Genomic DNA, 22,374 nt, shown 5'->3' on the forward strand with positions numbered 1-22,374 from the left:
AGAGCACAGTTTGGGATGAGACTGCAGGTTAGGTAAGCCACCAAAACCACCCAGGAACCCCAGGAACTCCATGCGTATACAACAGGGAAGGGGGGCCATTTCCTATGTGAATGACCACATCCCAGCCAAGCTCATGAGGAGGTTTAATGATCCAGCCAAGGAGTGCTTTGCTGTCCAGCTTCTCCGGAAATTTCAACCATGTGCTATTGCTCTGGGTTGAGGTTGTTTCTGGTATAGACACATGGCAGCCTCCTTAAAAAACTGATTTCATAAATCAGTTCCACCCTTGGCTGGGATTTCTCCTTGCCTTGCCTCATGTCTTGGGCCTCATCTGGGAAAGGGGCAGAGAGAGAGGCTAATCCTTGGGGCTAAATCTCCAGCACCTGGGAAATGGCCATCTAGACCTTGAGAAAATTCAGTTCTCTTTTTCTGTGTTTAGGAAGCAGTTACTTTACCTGAGTCTCAGTTTACCTCTCCATAAAGTGGGTCTTGTAGATGTCTTATAATAAATGTGAGAAATAATGTATGAAAAGCTCTTGGTGCATATAGAGGCATCCAGCGAGTGGCTATAATAATAACTATTCGTAAGTTTTTCTGACATTTGAGAGTAACTCTAGGCCAACTCTGTGATGGGTAACAGGGATCCTTGGACAAGTTTCCCCTGGTCTGATGGGCCAAACTCACTAACTTGGGCTGGGGCTCTGCAGAAGGCCAGGAAACCAGCTATTCCCACCAGTGGAGGGAGTGTTCATACAAATCACCTGGGGTCTTATAATGATGCAGATTCAATTTCATTAGGGTCTGCGGTGAGGCCTGAGATTTTGCATTTCCACCAAAACTCCAGATGATGTCATGTGGCTGGTCTGAGGACCACCCTTTGAGTGACAAGGCTCTAGCCCCATGGTTCTCTGAGTGTGGTCCCTGGAGGCACCAAGGGTAACAGCATCACCTGGAACTTATTCATTTGAGATTTGGACTCTCAGACTGCACTCCAGACCTGCTGAATCAGAAACCCTGGGGTGGGGCTAGCACTCTTTCTTACAACCCTCATGGGACGCTGAGCCATAACTTTGGCACTTCCTGCCCCTGGAATCCACGGCACTTGCTCATTCCTCCTGTGTTAGGGAAACTGTGTGGCCTGAGCCTAAAAGAGAGAGATCCAGCTGTATCTCAGCCCTTCCCAGGCCAGAGAGAGCTAAATCTCTGTGGGTTAGCATTTGGGGGCTCTCTTCTTGTTTCAGATTGACACTGACCCCAAAACACTAACCGAGGCTATCCTGATGCAGGTGCTAAGGCAAGAGGCAGCCATAGGGACCTAGATCTGGGTGGGAGGGTGGTTTGGGCTGTCTACCCCTCCACCCTACCTACTCCCCCCCACCATTCTTTGCCTTCCATGTGGCTTGGGCTTTTATGAGACCTCATTGGCCCCTCCACTGATCTTAGACGGGCAGGCAGGCCAACAAGTATTCGCAGAGTACAACAAAGAAATCATGTGTTTGCACTTTCCACAATCCTAAATCCCAAGTGTTGGGTATTTGGCCACCTCCAGCAAGTGGTTTGTATTTCTGTAAATCTAGGTCTATATTCCTTCTTCCTTTTTCTCCCTCTACTTCCTCCCCACTTTGCTTTTTGGTACTATATTATTTTTTGAATTAAATAGTACTCCCATTGATGTTGCTTGGCTAAGAGCATAACCACTCTCTTAAAATAAATCAATGTGTCTTGAGCACCTGCCAGGTGCTCTTTTTGGCGGTTTGCATCCGTATGTGTTTTTAATTGTGGTTAAAATACACATAACATAAAATTTCCCATCTTAACCATTTTGAACTGTACGGTTCAGTCGTGTTAAGGACATTCACGATGTTGTATAACCCATCTCCAGAGTTCTCATCTCACAAAACTGAAACTCCGTACATATTAAATAATAAATCCCTCCTCCCCCAGCCCCCAGCAACCACCATTCAGCTTTCTGTTTCTGGGAATTTGATGACTCTCGGGCACCTCATGGAGGTGGCATCACACAGTATTTGTCCTTTTGTGACTGGTTTATTGCACTTAGCATAATGTCCTCAAGGTCCATCCATGTCATAGTGTAGCCTGTGTCAGAATGTCCCTCCTTTTTTAAAAAATTTTTTTATTGTTATGTTAATCACCATACATTACATCATTGGTTTTTGATGTAGTGTTCCATGATTCATTGTTTGTGCGTAACACCCAGTGCTCCATGCAGAACGTGCCCTCTTTAATACCCATCACCAGGCTAACCCATCCCCCTACCCCCCTCCCCTCTAGAACCCTCAGTTTGTTATTCAGAGTCCATCGTCTCTCATGGTTCGTCTGCCCCTCCGACTTACTCCCCTTCCAGAATGTCCCTCCTTTTTAAGGCTGAGTAACATCGCCTCATAACTATCTGCCACATTCTACTCACCCTTTCATCCATCCTTGGGCATCTTTTGGCTACTGCAAATACTCTTGCTATGAACATGTGTATACAAATACCTGTTCGAGCCCCTGCTTTCAATTCTTCTGGGTCCACACCCAGAAGTGGGATTGCTGGATCCTATGGTAATTCTAGTTTTAATTTTTTGAGGAACCGCCACACTGATTTCCATCATGGCTGCACCATTTTTCGTTCCCATGATGTGTGTTTTATTTAATCCTCAGAACACTGTGAGTTGGATATTTTTAACCCCGTTATTTAGATTAGGAAGCTGGGGCTCTGAGAGGTGAGGTCACCTGCGTGAGGTCACACAGGTAGTGTTTCTCCAGAGATGAGAGCCTCAATCTTCCCATAGTTATCCTCACGTTGGCAGCGGGGAGAAATCTACAGTGAAGACCTAAGCGAGTTATTCTGACACTGCTGGAGGTGAGAGCTTTAGTGGGGAGCACCAGGCAGGCTGGGGAAGGGGCTTCAGAGTCTTGGCTGGCTCCACGCCCAAGGCTGGACCGCCGCGGGTCTGAGCGAGGCCGTTTGTCAGCACGCTGTCCTTGAGTACCACAGCCTAAGAGGCATCCTGCAAAGGCCAGGATGGATACAGCCCTGGGGGGCTCTGTCTTGCCCTTCTCTTTGCTTCTCCTCGGAACTCAACCTACTGATCCGGGTACAGTCAGACATCATATAGAGTCCTCTGAGAGTGAAGTCCCAAGTTTTGGGAACCATGGAGGTGCAGAGAGGCTTTGCTGCTTTTTCTTTTTTAAGCTTTTATTTATCTACTTGACAGAGAGCACGAGGGAGTGCACGAGCAGGGGGAGCGGCAGAGTGGGAGTGAGAAGCAGGCTCCCCGCTAAGCAGGGAGCCCGATGCGGGGCTCCATCCCAGGACCCTGGCATCATAACCTGAGCCGAAGGCAGACGCTTAACCAACCCAGCCACCCAGGGGCTCCGGGGAGGCTTTGCTTCTTACAGGAGAACAGCAACTGAAAGTCACCAACCCTATCAATTTACCAACTCATTTTCTCCGGAGATCTTATGCCTCCTCCCTTCACTATTTAAGCTACGCTGGCATTTACTGAGAAGGAAGGTGTGAATTAATCCTGGGTATCGCTCCTCTGAATGCAGCCAATGTTCTTGTTCTGGAAATTGGAGCTGGGGAGCTAACAACACACTCCCACACCTCCCCGGCAGAGTACAAGTGTGGCTGCCCCTTCTTCAGCATCCGCTGAAATGGGGCACCCGACGGCCGCGGCCAGCACTGTGTCTGGGGGGCTCCTCTGACCTGCCATGAGTCTTTCCTGATGTCTCAGCTATCCCCAGCTTCCCTTTACAAACTTTCTGTGTGGGACAGAGGGAGCTGTCGGAATAGGGCAGCAGCCCCGTAATTCCAGTACCCGAAAGTAGCTAAGGCCTGCACGGGCCGTGGCGTCAGGCAAGCCTGCCTGGGATTCCAGTGCCTCAGTTTCCCACCTGTGTGACCTTAGCAAATCCTGGAACCTCTCCGGGCCTCCCCTTCCTCATCTGCAAATGGGCAAACGGGGTGGTTGTGGGGGTTAAGGGAGTGGAATGGTGCACACGTGTCAGTGCCTGGAAAATGGGGCTCCCTGGGCACATGCCACCTCCCCGCACCAGCCTGTCCCCTCCCAGCCATCTTCCTTCCACTGCCCCGGAGCTCTCTCTCAGTACCGCTGCTCCCCACAGACCTTCATGTTTCCCAGCTTTAGCTTCTGGAAGGAGGCGTGTGCAGATTTCCCAGATGTACCTACCACCAGATGCCATTTAGTACATCATTTCTGGGTAGTTCTCCTTGCTTCCCACAGCCTGGGTTCAAATCCCAGCTCTGCAACTTACTAGCTGTGTGACTTTGGCCCCGTTCCTTAACTGCTCCGTGCCTCAGTTTCCTCAACTGTGAAATGGAGGTAACAGTAGCACAGCCCTCACAGGACTGCTGAGAGGACAGGTTGTGAAGAAGCTAACGGGCTTCGAGTATCATTCGGCGCAGAGCACACACCCTAGAGTGAGGCATTGTTCTCTATGGCGTCCACCTCTGAGAAGAAAAGATGTGTGAGGAGTGAGGCTGCGCTTCCAGAAGCCATCCCCTCCGTTTACCCTTCAAGGCACACTCGGACCCCAGACTGTTAGATTTCAGGGATCGGTAACATTTCCCCAAAATTGGGGTCGGGGAGTCACAGGGTCACCAACCTCCTCGGCCACGGAAGACCATCGCCCTCTCTCAGGAAAGAGAGGACACCTTTACACCTCAAAGGAAAGAAGAACATCATCTTAGAACAAAGAAGAGTCATTTTCAGGATCGGTGGTTAGCAACCTGAAACGAACATAATTGTCATGGACACGTCGTGCTTTTTCTTTTTCTTCTTTCTCTTCTTCTCCCTTTGGGATCCCGGGTCTTCTGCGGATCAGCCTTGGGGACCGCTGACCTCAGAGTCATTTTGATCCCCCCACCGCTAAGAGGCCAGAGGAGGAGGAAAAATTGTCGCCTTGAGCCTGGAAAAGGGGCTGGGAGGCAGGGCTGAGGGCCTCTGTGTTCCTCCAGTAAGAAGAAAAAAGGTGCTGGGAAACTCTCTGACAAAGCGAGAGCCTTCTTCTTGCAGAGCAATTTAGGAACACACACACACACACACACACACACACACACACACACACACACACGCACCACACACCCCACAAGGCGGGACGCTGGATCTCCAAGAGGAGCGAATCAGGATTCCAAGTAGACTGTCGGGAGGAGCCGCTCCTGGCGTATAACACGGATACATGGCTTGTATCCATCTCCCCGGATGGAGCAGTTACCTTTGCCACGGTGAAGTCTGTGACAGCTAAAGCTGAGAAAATGCTGGGACAAACAGGTCCCGTCAGGACACTGGGCGGCTTCCTAGCCGAGTGACGGATTGCAGGCGACTGGGGAGAATTTAAAACCAGCCCAGCTGCCACCCAGGAGAGTGACTAATCTCAACACTTAAGGACAAGCCCCAGACCGGCAGTCATTCAGACACAGGAGATGGTTTTCCTGGACGCAGATGGCACCCAAGTGTCTCTCACCCTGGGGCTTCTCTTGGAGAAATGGACCGGCCCCACCCCTCCACCCCCCACAGGAGACAGCCACCCGATGCGCAACCCCCTCCTGCTCCACCCCTCCCCCGTGGCATCGTTTATGTTTCCGCCCCTCCCACAGACCTTTCTGTTCCATCTTGTCTCCAGAACTCGCTTTTGCTTGAGAGGGCTAACAGATAGGAGGTTCTGGAGCTTCTCTAGGGTCCACGCAGCTGCCACAGTGTTGACCCATCCATCACGGTTCCCTGGTTTGATCAGTGTTTGCAAATCAAAGCACCACTTAAAAATGTTTAATAAGAAAAGTCTTGGAGATCCCACACACTGACCTGACCTCGCATTTCATACTCTCTCAATGTTTCAAACACGCAACTTCCAGCATCCTTTCTGGGGACCAGCCCTTGGAAGGAAACAGTTGGCTCTAAGTTAAGCCTGCTCTCTGGAGAGTCAAGGGCTGAACAGAGGCGTGGAGGTGGGTCTCGACAGTTTTGGTTTTTATCTGAACTGGCAGCTGGAAACCTAACCACTGGGTCCTCTACTTTTACAGGTCCACCTCCAACATTCTAAGATGATGAACAACGCCCTTAACTGGGCGGATACATAAGGTGGGAAAAGCAGGATCTTCCAGGTAAGTAGAGGGTGTTTACTTGTTATTAGAATAGTAGAGGGGCGCCCGGTGGCTCAGTCAGTGAAGCGTCTGCCTTCGGCTCAGGTCATGATCCCAGGGTCCTGGGATCGAGCCCCGCATCGGGCTTCCTTCTCCCCGAGGAGCCTGCTTCTCCCTCTCCCTCTGCCTGCCTCTCCCCCTGCTTGTGCTTGTGCGTGCTCTCTCTCTGTCAGATAAATAAATAAAATCTTAAAAAAAAAAAAAAGAATAGTATAGACCTTTGGGAGCAGAAAGACTGAAAGCTTATTTTGGCCACATCCTAGGCCCGAAAACTATATTATGGGTTTCACGCACTAAACCAAATGCTTATCACCAGGGGCCAGGGGCAGAGAGAAATAAAACAGAATTGTTGAGGCCATCTCCATTAGTGTAGATACTGGCATGACAGCGTGCTAAGGGTAATCCACAGGAGGGACGGCCACCTCAGACTGTCCAGGGAGGGTCTGGGCCCTGGGAATGCTTTACAAAGGAACTGCTACCAAACCTTAGCCTTGAAGGTGGAGTCAGGGGAAGGTAGGATAGTGTGGGGTGGGAGTCAGGAGGGAAATGGTGTGCAAAGAGATTTTTCCCAAAAGGAGGAAGAATGCGTTCAAAAGCATGGCGGCATGGAGTAATGGCTCATTCCAGGAAACCGTGAGCAAAACAGAAATGGCTGGAGCTCAGGGAGGCTGAAACAGGAGCCTGGGGCCAGATTATGTATTACCTTGCACACCATGCTCAAAGCATGGGAGCCTTTCTAGAATTCCACTCTCTTTGAGAAGTATTTATAATTTGCAATTTACAACATCCCCAATTTGTAAAACCTAAACAATTTTAAAACCTAGCAACCCTGCTTTATAAGGGGAAAGAGGCCTTGAGTGGTGAATCGGTTTCTAAGATGGGTATCTATTTACAATTTAAATTTGATGCTAGGAACAGTTGGCAACAGGACTTGGAGCAAGTGAGTTAAAAACCAAAGCTTTCTCCCTCCTATTTTATCCTCCAGTCATGTTTATACGAGAGGGAAGTACACCAGGATTGGGAAGAAGAATGAGCTTTTTCCAAAAAAAAAAAAAAAAAAAAAAAGATTGCATCGTCTTAAGCAAATATGTATTCTCCTTACAAGGTGCCTGCACTTCAAGTGCTCAAAGCGGAGCTCATTTTCTTTCACATCAGCCTGCACTCACCCACCACCAAAAGGTGCACCTCACCTCACTCCTGGCTGATGGCCACAGCGGCTGCCTGCTCACAGACCTGGTCACAGCCAAGGACCAGAGCTAGCCCTGACCCCCGTCTTAACTCTCCCCAGTCGTGATCTGATGTCTGCCTGGGGTGCACAAGGACCCCTGGCCAGGGTGCCTGGATGGCATCCGTCCTGACCAGTCAGACGTCCATGCCAAAAGGCCAGTGTTCACAGGGACCCGTTGTGAAATATCTTTACAATCACGCCTGCTCCAGGCCCCCAGGTGCCCAATCATATGGTGTGTAGATGCCAGAATTCTCTTTCAATTGACATTTGAAATCAGATTTGCAAATGGATAGGAGTCTTCTCTCCGGAAGCTTCAGCCCCAGGCCCCACCTGTGAGTCTAGGATGCTCCTGCCTGTGGCACGTGAGCTTGTCTGGCAAGCCAGGGGCCAAATAATGCCATTCTGTCCTCTAGCATCACACTGAACTTGATGGGACCAAAGGGGCATTTCGGGGACACACGAGCCCCCTGTCCTTCCCACAGTCTCCACTCTCCTTCCCTCTTTGCAAACTGCTGAGGCCAGACCACGCTCTTAGGAAAATTCTGGGCCTGGGCAACATCCCTGGGAAATGAGTTAAGTTCTGAGACCCATTCTGTGGTATTACTGCAGGGCGAAAGAACCCAGAAGACAGGGCAGTCTAGCAAGGCGGTCTTTGGCTTCTCACAGAACTAGGGTACCTTGCTTGATCACCGAATCTCTCTGAGCCTCAGTTTCCTCACTGACAACTCGGAGATAGCCACAGTACCTAGCTTAAAGAGGTTCAAGAAGATTGAGCGGAGTAGTACTTTAAAGCCATTAGCCCAGTGTCTGGCACACAGAGCTCGACCGATAGGAGCTCTTGTTGCCCCTGGGAGGTGACTATTGGGTTGCCATGACGAAAAGATGTGTTAATATCAATGAAGTGCTTGGAATGGCTCCTGACTCATAGCCAGCACTCAATAAATCAATAAATGCTAATGACCATCATCACCTGCATCTTCACCATCACCATTATTATAACTAGTTACCTTCTTTTAAACCAGAGACTATGTTCAAAGAGCTCATTTGGGGATGAGGGCATTGGGTTGCAAATAAGGAGACCTGTGCAGGCTTGTCCTCTCTTTACCAGGTCAGGGTGTGATATTGGATAGGCGATACTGCTTCGCAGGGTCAAATTTATACTAACTGTAAAAAAAGAGGAGGTTTCTTAGGAGGAACCTCACACTTCCTTTCCATCCTAAGGCTGTGTGGGTGTCTGCTTTGCCCAAAGATACCATATGTGACCATCACTGGGCCAGTGCAATAGAAGTTTATTGAATGCCTCTGTGCGCCGGGTTCTGGGGACACCTCGGTGGACAACAGAGTCAGGCCTCACACCCCTCTCTTTTAAGTTACCCTCAAGACTAAAGCTCAGGGGACAATCAGAAAAAACATTTTAGCTTACAACTTGGTCTAAAAATTGGGGCACTGCATGAATTGATGGGGGCTGTTTTATCAAAGCCCCACCCAATGTCTGATGTAGAATTTGAATTCGCTCTTTGAGTGCTTTGCAGAGAACTCATCTTTCTACATTTCCTTTTCCCTTTCAGCCCCAGGGAGGCGTTTCCACAAGCAAGCAAGTTAGAAGTTGAAAATCATCACTGAGGAAAAGAAACGAGTCTCTCGGAAAAAGCTTCAGGAAAAAAAACCTGCCCCTCGCAACCCATTGTATGATCCCTTGGGCAGGACAGGACCTCTGAGACTACCATACCAAAAGCTTCATTTTAGAAGAAAGGGGATCAAGAGCTTAAGCAAAGTGTATCTCACTTTTGTTCCACCAGACAATGCGTGTGCAATTCTCTTTCCTCATTCACTTCTCATTCCTTAATCCTTGAATACTTACTCCAGAAAGAGACGTCTTCCTTCCTCCCTTCCTAACAACACCATAGGGTCCCCCTCCCAGAAACAGCCATCTGTTTATAGAACCAGTGTTTTCTTCCAGGGACTGACACTGGCAGGTAATTTGCAATCGTCCCGGGTGCAGGTTGAGATTAAGTTGGGGAAGGGTGGGCACGGCTGGTTCAGAGGCACCGTGGTCTTGAATATGCGTCCAGGTCTCCCAGGAAGGAATAAGATGAGGAAGACAGAGCCCCACTCCTGGCACCCCTCACTAGCCACTGTGCCAGGGCCCACTGAGCCCTGGCTGGCCACTCAAAGTTGGGGTGGTTCCAAGGATTGAAGTGACTGAGCTTGGAACCTGGCTTCTAAGCAGACATCAGATCTGTTGGGATTCTGGTCCTCTGCGCGATGTCCTTCCTCCTTTAGCCCTGGCAAATCCCAGATATGCCTCCACTCCACTTAAACATGTGTGAGACAGACTGGGGGTGGGACTGGGGGAGGGATTGATTGGGGGAGATGTCTCAAGCCTGGGTCAAAACTGTTCGAGCCAGGGGTCAGCCTGAGCACAGGGACACCAAGAAGGAGGGATAATGCCACAGAAGATTACACATTTGACCCATCTGACAATTTTTCCCAGGGTCAACCCAAATAGACACTCCCCTCCCCAATGAAACAGGTCCCCGGGCACACGCAGAGCAGAGGAACTCTGGGTTTTAAATATATAGGCAAATGCCCTTCTTAGCTCTGGCCTAGGAGCTTATTCCTGGATACCCTGTTGGAATAACCTGATGTGGAGTGTGTGTGTGTGTGTGTGTGTGTGTGTGGCGGGGGGGGGGGGGGTGGCTCTGTAAAGCATTTGGCAAGAAAGTGCAGCATTGTGTGCAAAATGATTTCCTGATTGCATTTTAAAAATTAGAAGTCCCTGGCATGTAGAAGCTATTCAGTAAAAGTTCAGAGAATGGGTAAGCCAGGGATCCCTGAATGAGCTCCACACTTCTTAGGTTTCTATAGCAGAACAATGGGCAGCTGCTGGTCCTTCCCTCTCACCTGTCAAGGTTAGCAAGTAGTCTGGGCCAAGCAGAGCCCACAGCCGGCAGAAGAGAGGGAGAACCTAGAGGAAGGCCCTCCCCCACCGGGTCATCCATCACCCAAGACTTGGCTTTCCCGATTTCCTCTCCGACCCCGGTTTTTGAGGCGAACAGCTATGGAAAGTAACGGATTTCTCTATTTCCTCGTGGGAGCACGTCGCGTATTAAGTGAACCGTATCTGTGAAAGTTTTCGGAGCTTCGGGGAAACCGAGGATGAGGAAGAGGAGGACGCAGACAGGGAAGGGTTCTTGAAGCGTGGTGGAGTTCACAGAAGGAATTCCTGGGTTTCTGAGATGGGAAGGGGCAGGGAGAAAAGGAGAAAGCAGCAAGTTGGCGCCTGCCCCAGGTTTGGGTCCTTAGGGCCTTGGGATCCAGGCATTTCCCTTTGAGGGACCTGTCAGCGTAGCGGGCCCTCCAACTCGAGCTGGTAATGAATGAAACAAATGGGACAAAGGAGGGGGCGCACGCGGCGCGGGACTCAAGTAGGGCGCCAGGCTTGGCTCTAGCCCCAAGGAAGAGGGGACCTTCTGCCCACTCGGCGACCTCACCTTTACTCTCCTCAGGGCCCCTCAGAACCCTAGGTGCCTCCCCACCTGCCCTCCGCGGACTGGACGCTCTTGGTGGCGCCGAAGCAGAGAGACCCGGCCGAGCCTGCTGGAGGCTGCCGGGCTGGGCACGAGTCCCAGCCTCCAGGACCGACTGCGGGTGCGTCCCGCGCCGCAAGTGAGCACTCCTGGAAGTCCCGCGCCAGGGCAGGGTCTCGCGGTCCCGCCCCACCTCTGGAGAGATCCGGAGAGAAGCCCGGGCGAGACCGCGCGCCTGGGGGCCCCCAAAGACCACCCGGCGGCGATACAGACTTTCCGGAAAGGTCTCCGTCTCCGCACTAAGAGCGCACGGGAACCCGGGGGCGCAGGGGGCGCCGTGGGGTTAGCTGAGAGTCCAAAGCCAGGCGAGGGAGAGAGTCTCAGCCCAGCCCTGCGCGCTCCGCCTCTAGCGGTACCCGCCGGCGTCCTTACGCCGGGCTCCGGGGCCGGCTGGAGGATCGTGCGCCAGTCCGTAGGTACTGGGGACACTCCCCTTACCGCGAGCCAGTGCAGAGCCCCGCCCTCCGCTCCAACCCGGGGATCCCCTCCCCCAGCGCAGAGATCCCCGCGCGCCCCCTGCCCACTTTGCCAAGGCGAGAAAGCGGCCGAGCTGGAGACAAAGAAACTCCTGCCTCCTCCGCTCTCGGCCCCTCCGCCCACCCCAGACACTCCCCGGCGCCCTCCCTCGACCCCGGCGACGTCGCTCGCGGACACGCTAGGGAAGGGGGGTAGGGTAGGCGAGTCTGCTCCCTGACGCGGGCCAGCTGGAGGCTGCCCGTGCTCCCCGCTTGGGGACACCCCACGGCAGCCGCGCCCCCATGCTCCGCACCCCAAACCGTCCCGGTCCCCCGGCACCGCCTCCCCGGGCCAAAACCTTCCCCCACTTCTCCAGCTGAGCGATAGGGGGGCGCGGCGCACACAAAGCGGGTGTGGGGGGCGGAGTACCGGGGTGGGAGAGATCCCGCCAGGGCTCTGCACGGGCCTGGGCGCAGCTATTTACCCGATTTCTTCTTCGATCTCCGAGATGTCTGCGAAGATGAGGAAGACCACGAGCAGCGTGAGCGCAGCCAGCATCCAGCTCCGGAACTGCAGCTGCATGGTGGGTTCGCGCCCGCCGGGACCCGCGCGGGCCGGCGCGAGGAGCCGGGGCTGGAGGGCGCAGCGGCAGGCGCCGGAGCCTCCGCGCGCGGCGCGCAGCGGGGCAGACACCCTGCGCTCCGGGCGAGTGCGGGCCAGCGACGGCGGCGGCGGCGACAGCGGCAGACAGGGGTTGCTCAGGCGCGGCGAGCCCGCTCGCTCCCTCTCCGCTCCCGCCCTCCCCTCCTCTCCCCTCCCTTCTCCTCCCCTCCCCTTCCCCTCCCCTCCCTCCTCCGCCCCGCGCGGGGCTCCGAGTGCAGTTTGACAGCTTTGCTCCGCGCCTCTGCTCGCCTCCTCCCACCCTTAGTCAACTCCTAGGTCCAGCCATCCGCCTTTGCTTCTCCCGCCTGGCTTCTTTCAGCTCCCGAGGGCGCTGGGTTGTGGCCAGAACCCGCCACTCCCCGCCTAGGGAGGCTGAGCTCGGGGCGCCGCTGGCGTCCGGGTAGCGAGCTGAACCCAGGGAAGAGTGCGCACCGCCCGGCGTCCCCAGCCGGCTGGCAAACGCCCTCCCGCGCTCGCTCTTTGTCCAGCGCCCTCGCTTTCTCGCAAAGTTTTGGCGACACAAAGACCTACACCTGGGGACAGCCCCCAGCGCTCGGCGAGGAGGCGGTTTCAACCAGGCAGATGTTTCGGCAGTTGACGAATTAGGAGGGATGGTGGGGGAAGGGGAGGAGAGAAGAGATACCCAAGATAGGCCAACTTCAGCGGAGATGCTGATTGCAATCTGTGGGCGAGGTGCTCAGCCCCCTAAAAACCACCCCCTCCGGGCGGTCATCTTGGTCACCACTGACAGAACCGAGACTGGATCCGGAGAGGCTCCCCGAGTTGCCTGAGGTCACGCAGTCTTGGCTAGAGCTCTGGAGTGGCTGCTGTACCCACAATGGCAGACTTAGCATCCGCCCTGCCCTGCCTCGGCCCTGGCCCTTCTGACTCTGGGGTGGGCTTACCTCCCCAGCTCTTGCCCTCTCCTTGCAAAATCAGTAGCAACCCCCCCCCCCCCGCCCCGAGGGGTCCTATCTTGATCTAAAGGCCTGCTAGAAAATATGGCTCCCACAAGAGGTAATGCCCCCCAAGTCTAATATTTTTCGCTTCCCCAGCCTTAGACAATTTAACTCAAATTACATTTTGCACCAACCATTAGCCTGGGAAGGGCCCCATTAAGTTTTACTGGAATTAGATAATAACCTATTTTTTTTTTCTTGCACTAATTGTAACAATCCTCAAATCAGGAAATGTAACTTCCCAGAAGTGATCATCTGGTTTACAAAAGGGTCCTTGAGGTGTGAGTTTGGGAAAAAGGGTCCTGTTCAAGAAGCTATATGGAATATCCTAATTGCCTGGAAAGGACTCAGGAATGAAGGGGAGCGGTGCACATTGGCTGTTTCCCCCAGGACCACCCACACAGAACCAGTTCTCACAGGGGTTTGGGGAGGGGATGTCAGTGGCTAGTCCCTTCAGAGGCACCTTGGCCCGGGGGGGGGGGGGGCGGTAAGAGGGCTGCCTGTGCCCAGAGTCCTTCTGCCTCTTTGTGTGTAGGAAGGAGGGACAGGAGGAATTCTTCCAAGTTAGCGGGCTGCTGGACAGCTCTTGTTGACCCTGGAAGCCAAGATAAGTTCTCCCCTGCAAGAGTAGTTCCCATCACCCTGCCTGGAGAGCAGAAGAGGGAAGCAGCCCAGAAAAAAGGGGAAAGCTCTGGGTGTGGGGAACAGATGTCTTTTCTCCAGAGGAGGGGTACACCGACCCCCATAACCGCACTTCATTTCTTTCCTAGCCCCTTGCAAAATCTGTGTACCTCCACTCCTACAGTGAGCTCCTCTGGAATACCACCTATTTTTCTTGGAGTGAGATTTTGTGATGTTGAGTACAATGTTGGATGTCAGTCTCCTGGTCCATTAGAGGTGGTAACAGTCATCAAAAGAGGATTTACCATCAGTGTGGCTGGCCACATGGCTTAACCATCATGTCTCCAGTTTTTCTGAATGCTTTGATCTTTCCCTTGTCTTGCTTGATGGGTGGTTAAGGAGTTGTAGAATTGTATTTGTTGTTGTTTTGTCTTGTTTTTCTGAGATGAATGGTTGTGGTATCTGAACAGGGAGAAGTAAAAACAGGGTGCACCTGTTATGCTGCTCCGTATTTCAGTCACTCATTTGTTGACTCTATTACTCATCAATGTTTATTGAGCACTTACCCTGTGCTAGACACTCTGTGCTTGGGGCTAGAGCTACAAAGAGAAGAGAGGGAGAGAGGGAGAGGGAGAGAGGGAAAGAAAGAGAGAGAGGCATTTCCTGCCCTCTAGTGGCTCATGGTTTAGGAGGAAGACAGCTGTAATTATGGTGTGGGATGTGAGCAAGCTATGATATGGCTATGATCTCCCGCATAGCTTATAATTGATTAATAAGACCACACAGGAGAGCAAGAAGAAACTGGCTGGCCTCCCTCCTCTCTGCTCTTTGCTTCTCTACCAACCACACTCTCACTATGCTGAACATCATGGAGAGATTGCTGTGATCCTAAATTCATCCAAATCACAACTGTTACGACAGAGTGTACCCATCTCCTATTAGGTGACTCCTATTAGGTCATCCCAGGCTCGGGGCCTCCCTTCTTTGGACTCACTTGAGAAGAGTCATCATGAGTGGACAGGAAACGTGGAAACTGTTGAACACTTCCATCCTTTCTAGAGAAATCCTTGTAACGAGAGCCACAGAGCCACATCCATCAAGTACACCTGCTGGGAAAGGGCTAGCTTTGTAATGTTGAGCCTATCCTTGCACTGACAGTCGCTGAGACAGGGTTTTACTTGGAGAGTGGTGGGGACCCTGGTCATAGTGGTCAGCTATGTCTGTCTGGAAGCAGCACTTGCATCTGAATCCACGTGGGCCAGCTCCTTTTATGGTGGTCTGTACACGCTCACTGCCTCGAGGCTGTCTCTGAAAACCGAGTTTGTTCCTGGGGTCTGGAAGGAGGGAAGATGAGTGGATTGGCAGCAAGTGTCATGTCTGCTCATGCGGTATAAACTGCCACACGGGCACACACTTGGCTTGGCTGCCCTTCTACATTGGTCTTTCTAAGAAGCTAGGAGAACTCACAGTAATCACTTCTTTAGGTTAAGTTATTGAATATTTGGGTTAAAACACAAGAGTTATATGGGAGTGGCAGCAAATGAAAAGTCATTACCACCCACTAACATTTTAACTCAAATTAATGGAGTAGATTAGCTATTCAGGCAACTGATAGGGTTCTGGGAAGTTCATATGAATGAGGGATAGAGGAGCAGGGAGCTCTGCAGAGCCGAGAAGGGGTCCCTTGGAATCACATGCAGCAATCACACGGCCCTTCCTTGTCTCCGACTCTGACTAAGGGCATGCTTCTCCTTCTAGGCGCTGACCTCAAGAGTGGGGACCCCCACCCAGAGTTGAAAGTCCTGAAAACCCAAAAACCGTATGTATCATTTACACATCAACTAACCTCTCTGTGCCTTTCACTCAAGATATGGAGAGTTTTCACCTGAACTACGTCTTGCGGGTAATAAAGTCTTCTCTTGGCAATCCTTTCACATAGCTACCATCATCTTCATTTTGCAATGGAGGAAACTGTGGCTCAGAAGGGGTTCGATTGCCCAAGATAAGCTCTGTTGGCAGAAAGGGAATTTCAATGCAGCTGGCCTCCCCTGGGCCTCGGTGACTTCTGGGATTGTGGGAATGCCAAGGTCCTCTCCAGCACATTGGGCAGTTCTAAATGGATTTGTAAATAGGCACCAGCTTTGATTTTTACTGAATCCCCTTCATTCTGGTATGTCAGGATTCAGGGAACAAATTTATCTTCACTCACTGCACACCCTCCATCATTGGTGAGATCGTAATCATAAATCTCAATTTTCATCTCTCCGCACAGAAGAAAGCAGTCTTTTTAATCCAATCTTTAAAAAAAACCCTCAATAATAAGTAATAATTTTTCTTATCCAAAATTCTGACCCAGTACCGAACTACCCTTGAACTGGCTTGGAAAGCAGTTTAGAATGTTTAAGAAAAAACTAGAGTGGTAACAGTCCATCTCCGAAGGAGGAGCTATGAATTGTTTAGTGGTGGTGGGGGGGAGCTGTGGGGGTGTGTGTAAAGACGTAGAATATCTTAGTTGGAATAGACTAATAGGCTATTGTATTTCTGTACCTCCCATAACTGAGAGAACCAGACTTCCCTTTTGAAATTTACACTAAATTTGAATGTTCTCACAAATGCAACGTTTCCCCCTTCAAAATCAGAATCCAGCAATAACAATATGGGAAAATAAACGGGCACATTTGCATTCCATTTGTAGCTTTTGTAAATAGCAAAATTGTATATTAGCTGAAGAAAGAAAAGAAATATACCCAGGCAAGTGCTGTAAATGTTTCTGGAATTATCTGCAAGAGACCTTAGGAGGGACGTGGGAATAAGCTCCACAGGGAGCTGGAAGTGATAGCAGAGTCGGGGGGGGGGGGCACAGTGGTTCATTTTTTTTGCTGGGATTTTTCCAAATTCTTCAGTCAGGATTAAAGGTGGTTTTGAACCAAAGCATGAAGTCAAGGACCAGGTGGCAGAGATAAATGAAAAGGAATGTCCTCTCACGATTCTCAACAGTGCTTCAGTGAAATTACAACTGGGATCTCTGAATCAGCTCATCCAACTTTGCCTAAACTCCAGCATGACCCCCTCCCCAGGAACATCTAAGGAAGCTGGCCCTGGTCAGCCATCCCTGGCTCTCTGTCTTGTCTTGTGTCACTTTCTCTAGCCTCTGTTTGGATCATGGACCTCTGCATTCTCAGAGCTGGGCAGTTTGGTAGAGAGGGTGCACCCCTGTCCTTTCACTCAATCAACTATGGTGTGTCAAGAATTATGCTAGAAGCCTGGCATGCAGTGGTGAACTCTAGGGAGAGTTTCTGCCCTTGTGGGGCTTGGAGTCCTGTGGTATTTTTACAGATGGAAAACCCTGGGACCCAGAGATCAAGAGATGGCCCACAGGTCCATTCCTAGTTTCATTTCATTTTATTTTTTTAATTAAATTTTTTTTTATGTTATGTCGGTCACCATACAGTACTTCATTAGCTAGTTTCAGAGCTGAGAGAATTCTGTCTCTCCTGTCTCTGAGCTGAGCTCCGTGCCAGGTTTGCCATACCTACGCTCTCCCATGTCATTTTCCATGACAGTTCAATGAGACTGTAAACTCCCAAGGAGTAGGGAGCTTTATTCCTCTCCTGGTCCCACATTATCCAGTGAATATGTGTTCCCACCATGGCCAGTTTCAAGCCATCACCATTATGTCACTGAAGGCAACATTGGGAAGGGTGTGCCCTGGCCCGCCATGATATGGTATGTCCACCACATATTTACAATAGATGCAATAATCTCAAGGGCATGGATAATGGTAAAAGGTAGAAGATAAAGTTTGGAAGTGATGAGTTCTGAGCATGTATGGCCTTTGTTTTTAATACATTTATGTAGTTGGAAGTTTGCAGGCTTTAATTTCTAATAATGGCTCTGTTTCAGAATCAGCAGGAACTGCCTCCAGCACGATACCGGTGACCAGCGGCAACAGGAAGCTGGCACAGTCCCAATGAATTGGTGAGCATGCTTGGCGAAATACCATTTCTAAAGGAAACTCCAGATGGGAGAGTCTCCTGAACCGTGGCAGCATTCAGTGGAATGTGAACCTGCTAGGATCTTGGCACAGTGCACTGGCCGGAGGAGAGTGCCCTGGGCCCCAAGTAGGTTTCTTGTAAAATGTCCCTTTGGGAGTCCTATTCTACGTCTCCACAGCCCACACGGAGTCTTTGTGTTTTTCATCCTCTCTTCCCAGTTCCCCCAGTCTGGTTTGACAAAGCAGACTGGAAAACTACAGGAAGATCCAAAGACAGTGGTTTTTGGCTGCGGGAGTGTATTTGGATTAGGTTAAGCAACGTAAACCCCAAATGCCAATGGCTTCTTCAAAAGAAGTTTGTTTCTCTCTCACGTGCAAATGCCCCCGGTAGGCAGCCAGGGCTGGTTTGGCCATGGAGCTCCCTAAAGTCTTTAGGATTCAGGTCCTTCCAGCTTTTCTGTCTGCCATCCCTTTGATGAGGCCCTTCCTCACCGCTCGTCACCTCCAGATTCCCAGGGGTAGAATGGAGGAGAGATAAGAAGTTCCCGAAACCTACTGCACAGCGCTTCTGCTGACTCCCCTTCTAGCTGCAGGGGATTCTGGCCTTCTGTGCACTCAGCTGAGAAGCCTGTTGTGGAAGAAGGGGAAGGGCAGATGTGAGGGGCAACCGGCAGGCTCTGCCACAATGGGGGACAGAAAAGACTACCACAGGGTTTTTCTCCCTGCCTTAGCCCTGCCTTCAGATGATTGTGCGGCCTGACCAGAAATACCCGAGTCTGTGGCCACAGAGCTGTTCCTGAAGCCAAGTTTCAGACTGTCATAGCTTCCTGTTTCTTAGTGCCCTACTTTGCCACACTCTTTCCTTGTTATCACTGTAGGGAGGTATCCTAGGAGGCTTGATTTGTACTAAGCAGATCCTTTTATTCTAATGAGTTGACATCTGGGCCTTCCCTGACCCTGGAAAGTACTCTCCTAGGGCTGGTCAGTCCCAGAGAGAGTAAGGGATTTGTTTGGGAGTGTGCCTTTCATCTGCAAACAAGCCAATCCAGAACCTACACCCCATCCACCTCCTGTATGGGCTGTCACTCTCTGGGGCACTATCCCCCCCTGCCCTAATCACCCCAAGGCCCCATAAAAGACAACGAGGGACACCCCCTGTGCCCCAGAGCCCACGGAAATTACAAAGAGTGAATTCTAAGCCTGTTTACCCTGACTCGCCTCTTCCTTCCCATGACAACCACCAGGAAGCTTCTTGCCCACATTTTTTTCCCACTCCTCTGCCAGCTGACGGACCCTGGAGCCTCTGTGTGTGTGTGTGTGTGTGTGTGTGTGTGTGTGTGTGTGTGTGTTCCCGTTTGGCATGGCCTGCGCCCTCCTCTTGGGAGCTGTAACAGATTATCTTTTCAATGGCCATGGCCTCCTGATCATGGGCTTCCCCACAGCTGAATTATAGCAACACCTGCATTTAAAAACACGGGTTAGGGGCGCCTGGGTGGCTCAGTCGTTGGGTGTCTGCCTTCGGCTCAGGTCATGATCCCAGGATCCTGGGATCGAGCCCCGCATCGGGCTCCCTGCTCTGCAGGAAGCCTGCTTCTCCCTCTCCCACTCCCCCTGCTTGTGTTCCCTCTCTCGCTGTGTCTCTCTCTGTCAAATAAATAAATAAAATCTTTAAAAAAATAAAAAAAAAATAAAAACACGGGTTAGAGCAGAACTTTGCAAACTATTTGTGGTACAGGACCAGGTTTTTCTCTGTTCTTAAATCTCATCAACTGCAGAACAACAGGTGTCCTACCATGGGACCTGTGTGCATTTCACATCATGGGCCTCTCACCATGTGCGTCGAGCACCTCCACATTCTTCATCGAGGGGAGTCACTGACCACACAGATGCCGCAACACGTGAAACTGCTGTGAACGTTTCTAAAGGCTTGTCTTCAATTTCTGCGCTCATCTCAGCGTGGACCAGGAGCCCAGTTCACACACTGGTCCCTGGACCACACTCTGAGTGGTTCTTGCTCCGAGCTGATTTTGAGACCACACAGATTGCTGTTCGGAACTTAGCTTTTTTCCTTTTTTTTGGATCTAAGTTCCAATTTTCCCGATATTAAATGGAGAAGATAATAACACTTAACTCATGAGTTTTGGTAAGAATGATCTAAGATCGTATAACTCAAGTACTTAGGAGCATGTTGGCATAAAGTAAGTGTTCATTACATATGGACTTCTGTTTATTATTTAGGATAATGCAAAAATAGAAAGGATACACACACACACACATACACACACACACGCACACATATAAAATGCAAATAGCAGTTATCTCCGGATGGTGAAATTTGGGTTGATCTTTATTTTTCTCCATTTTATAGATTTTCTATGATGACCATAAATTACCCTGTAATCAGGGAAAAAAAGTCATTATAATTTGTGGTGCCTATTTGCTTAGCACTGAATTTTTTGTCCTGCCAGAATTTAATAGTCTTTCTTAATAACCCAATAGAAACACACATAGTAAAGAAAATTGGTTTTGCAAACAATTTCCAACCTTCCTTTGATGTTTTGTGAGCAGCTACCTAATATTCATACTGCAGTTTCTGATGAAGGAAAACACAGTCTTATAAAACTTTGCCCACTAGCATCAGAAAGCCCTGGAGATGCGTCTCTCTCCTATTTTCTTCCCTGATGTCACCCGATTATCACCTAACCTGGGCTTCTCTGTTGATTGCTCTGCGTCGGGGCCAAGTCCCAGCTTCTGGAGCAAAGGGGTGACTCATAGAGCTGTGTGCAGGGACAGTAGGCAATAGCTTCACACCCACATGGTGCCCCAATCCCCCCAGCTCCTGAGGCTGAAGAGATGGACTCTCCCCTCTACCTCACCATGGCTCAAACTCTGCTGCCAATGGTTTTGTGCAGGCAGCAATATTGAGGATATGTTAAAACGAGGGGTAGAGGGGAAAAGACAAATAAGAGGGTCATAATCAAGACATCCTTCTTCTTCAAGTCATCACATAAAGTCCTTGGCTGGGCCACTGGGTCATCTCACTATGCAAAGCTCTCTTTGAGAGAAGAATGATCCTCACCTTGAAGCCAGCTATGTGGCCTCTTCATATTTTGGAATAGGCGCCCCCCTCTTTTTTCTGGTGGGAGGAAATTGATTGAGATGAAAAAGAAAGCACTAATATAAGTTTCCCTAGAGAGTTTTTTTTTAAAAATCCAAACTCTAAAATCCAAATTGTCTCAAACTCTTCCAGATTCTAAGAGGGCATTATTACTACTTAACACTTATTATAGTTAACATTTTTTGGGGGAAAGATGATCTTTATGACCCAGTTGTTGCATGTTTTTTTTGTTGCAAACATTTTTCGGAGAGCACTGGGATCCTGCATGTAACTAAAGCTTAGGGGGTGCCTGGGTGGCTCAGTCGGTCAAGTGTCAGACTCTTGATTTCAGCTCAGGTCATGATCTCAGGATCGATCCAGATCGATTCAGCCCTGCGTCGGGCTCCATGCTGGGTGTGGAGCCTGCTTAAGAGTCTCTCTCTCTCCCTCCCCCTCTGCCCTCCTCCTCTCAAAATAAAATAAAATAAAATAATAAAATAAAAAATAACTAAAGCTTAGAGTAAATGTTTACCAACAAGGAGATTATTTTGACAATTCCAAATGGTTATGGAGATTTGTGGCCATGTACCAGCCTTTGGATCAACATGTTATTGGTAATGGCCATGATTAATTTGCTTGCAAGACCTTGATCAGTAACAGAACCCCAGTTATAGACTTGATCCAAGGGAGGAAACGTAGTCCATTTTGCAGGTTTCTGGAAACTCACCGAGATGACAAATAAGTTCTGGGTCACTCTTTTGGTTGGAAAGCAGTTTAATAAATTCTCCTGAGTGGCCCTGGGAGCAGCCGTGGCCTCCAGCCATGTGACATTACTAGAGGTAGATTGGGCACATAACAGCAACCCCAAAGACCATTTAAGTTATTCACATACTGAGTCAGAAAAATGCTATGTGATTTTCCCAAGACAGCAGAACATATGTCCAAGAGAGTTTAGGAAGCTTGATCTTTCAGTTTTATTCCAAAAGGAAAATGCCAGGGTCTCAGATCCAGAAAGGCCCCATAGCGGGTTATTATACTTCTCTAAGTGCCCATAAGATCCTCGGCCAAAATCTCTAAATTTTACTGGAGGGACCCACTGGCTCCGGTCCACTGATTCAGCTGTGTGTGTGGAGTGTGGTTCTTGAGTCCATAGGGAAGGTCAAAAAGGAACCACTGATGGCTGGACTCAAAGGACTTTCTTGACAATGTCCTTCCTTTTCTCTCATTCTCTGTGTGAATAATCCCCACTTTGGACCATTTAAGATGGGTCCTGTAGTACTTACTTTGTAGTTTAAAAACTTGGAAGGTATAAGGGACTTCATCTGGCTTTTTCTAAGGACCTCTCCCATTTCCAGCATTGCCCTTCTCCCTTTCCACCTGAATTGCTCACTTCCTGACTCTCACGTATTTCAGGAAGATTTTATGTTCTGTAGCGAGGCTCATGTCAAAAGACAATATTCTCTTACGGTTCTAGGCCCAGCAAAGGGGAACACATCTTCCCCTCCCCTTCCTTCCCTCCTGTCCGCCAGCTTTTGGGAGGGGCCAGTGCCCTTCCTGCAGGATGAGGGTCCCACCGCTCAGACCACAACTGTGCCCC

General features: G+C 50.3%; 1 protein-coding gene across 3 annotated transcripts in view; it reads right to left on the minus strand.

Annotated features, from left to right (window-relative positions):
* The window catches only part of ST8SIA2 (ST8 alpha-N-acetyl-neuraminide alpha-2,8-sialyltransferase 2), a 62,253-nt gene extending 50,211 nt beyond the window's left edge, over positions 1–12,042 (minus strand). For 2 of the 3 annotated variants that reach the window (XM_027571690.1, XM_027571692.1), the window contains exon 1: positions 11,928–12,042. In XM_027571690.1, the coding sequence (XP_027427491.1) occupies positions 11,928–12,025 (98 nt within the window). In that variant the 5' untranslated portion in view covers positions 12,026–12,042. The remainder of the gene's footprint in view (positions 1–11,927) is intronic. The other variant, XM_027571691.1, reaches the window with a different exon arrangement.
* Between the last annotated feature and the right edge of the window lie 10,332 nt (positions 12,043–22,374).

Source organism: Zalophus californianus, chromosome 6 (genome assembly GCF_009762305.2).
Source record: "Zalophus californianus isolate mZalCal1 chromosome 6, mZalCal1.pri.v2, whole genome shotgun sequence".
Taxonomy (NCBI): Eukaryota; Metazoa; Chordata; class Mammalia; order Carnivora; family Otariidae; genus Zalophus; species Zalophus californianus.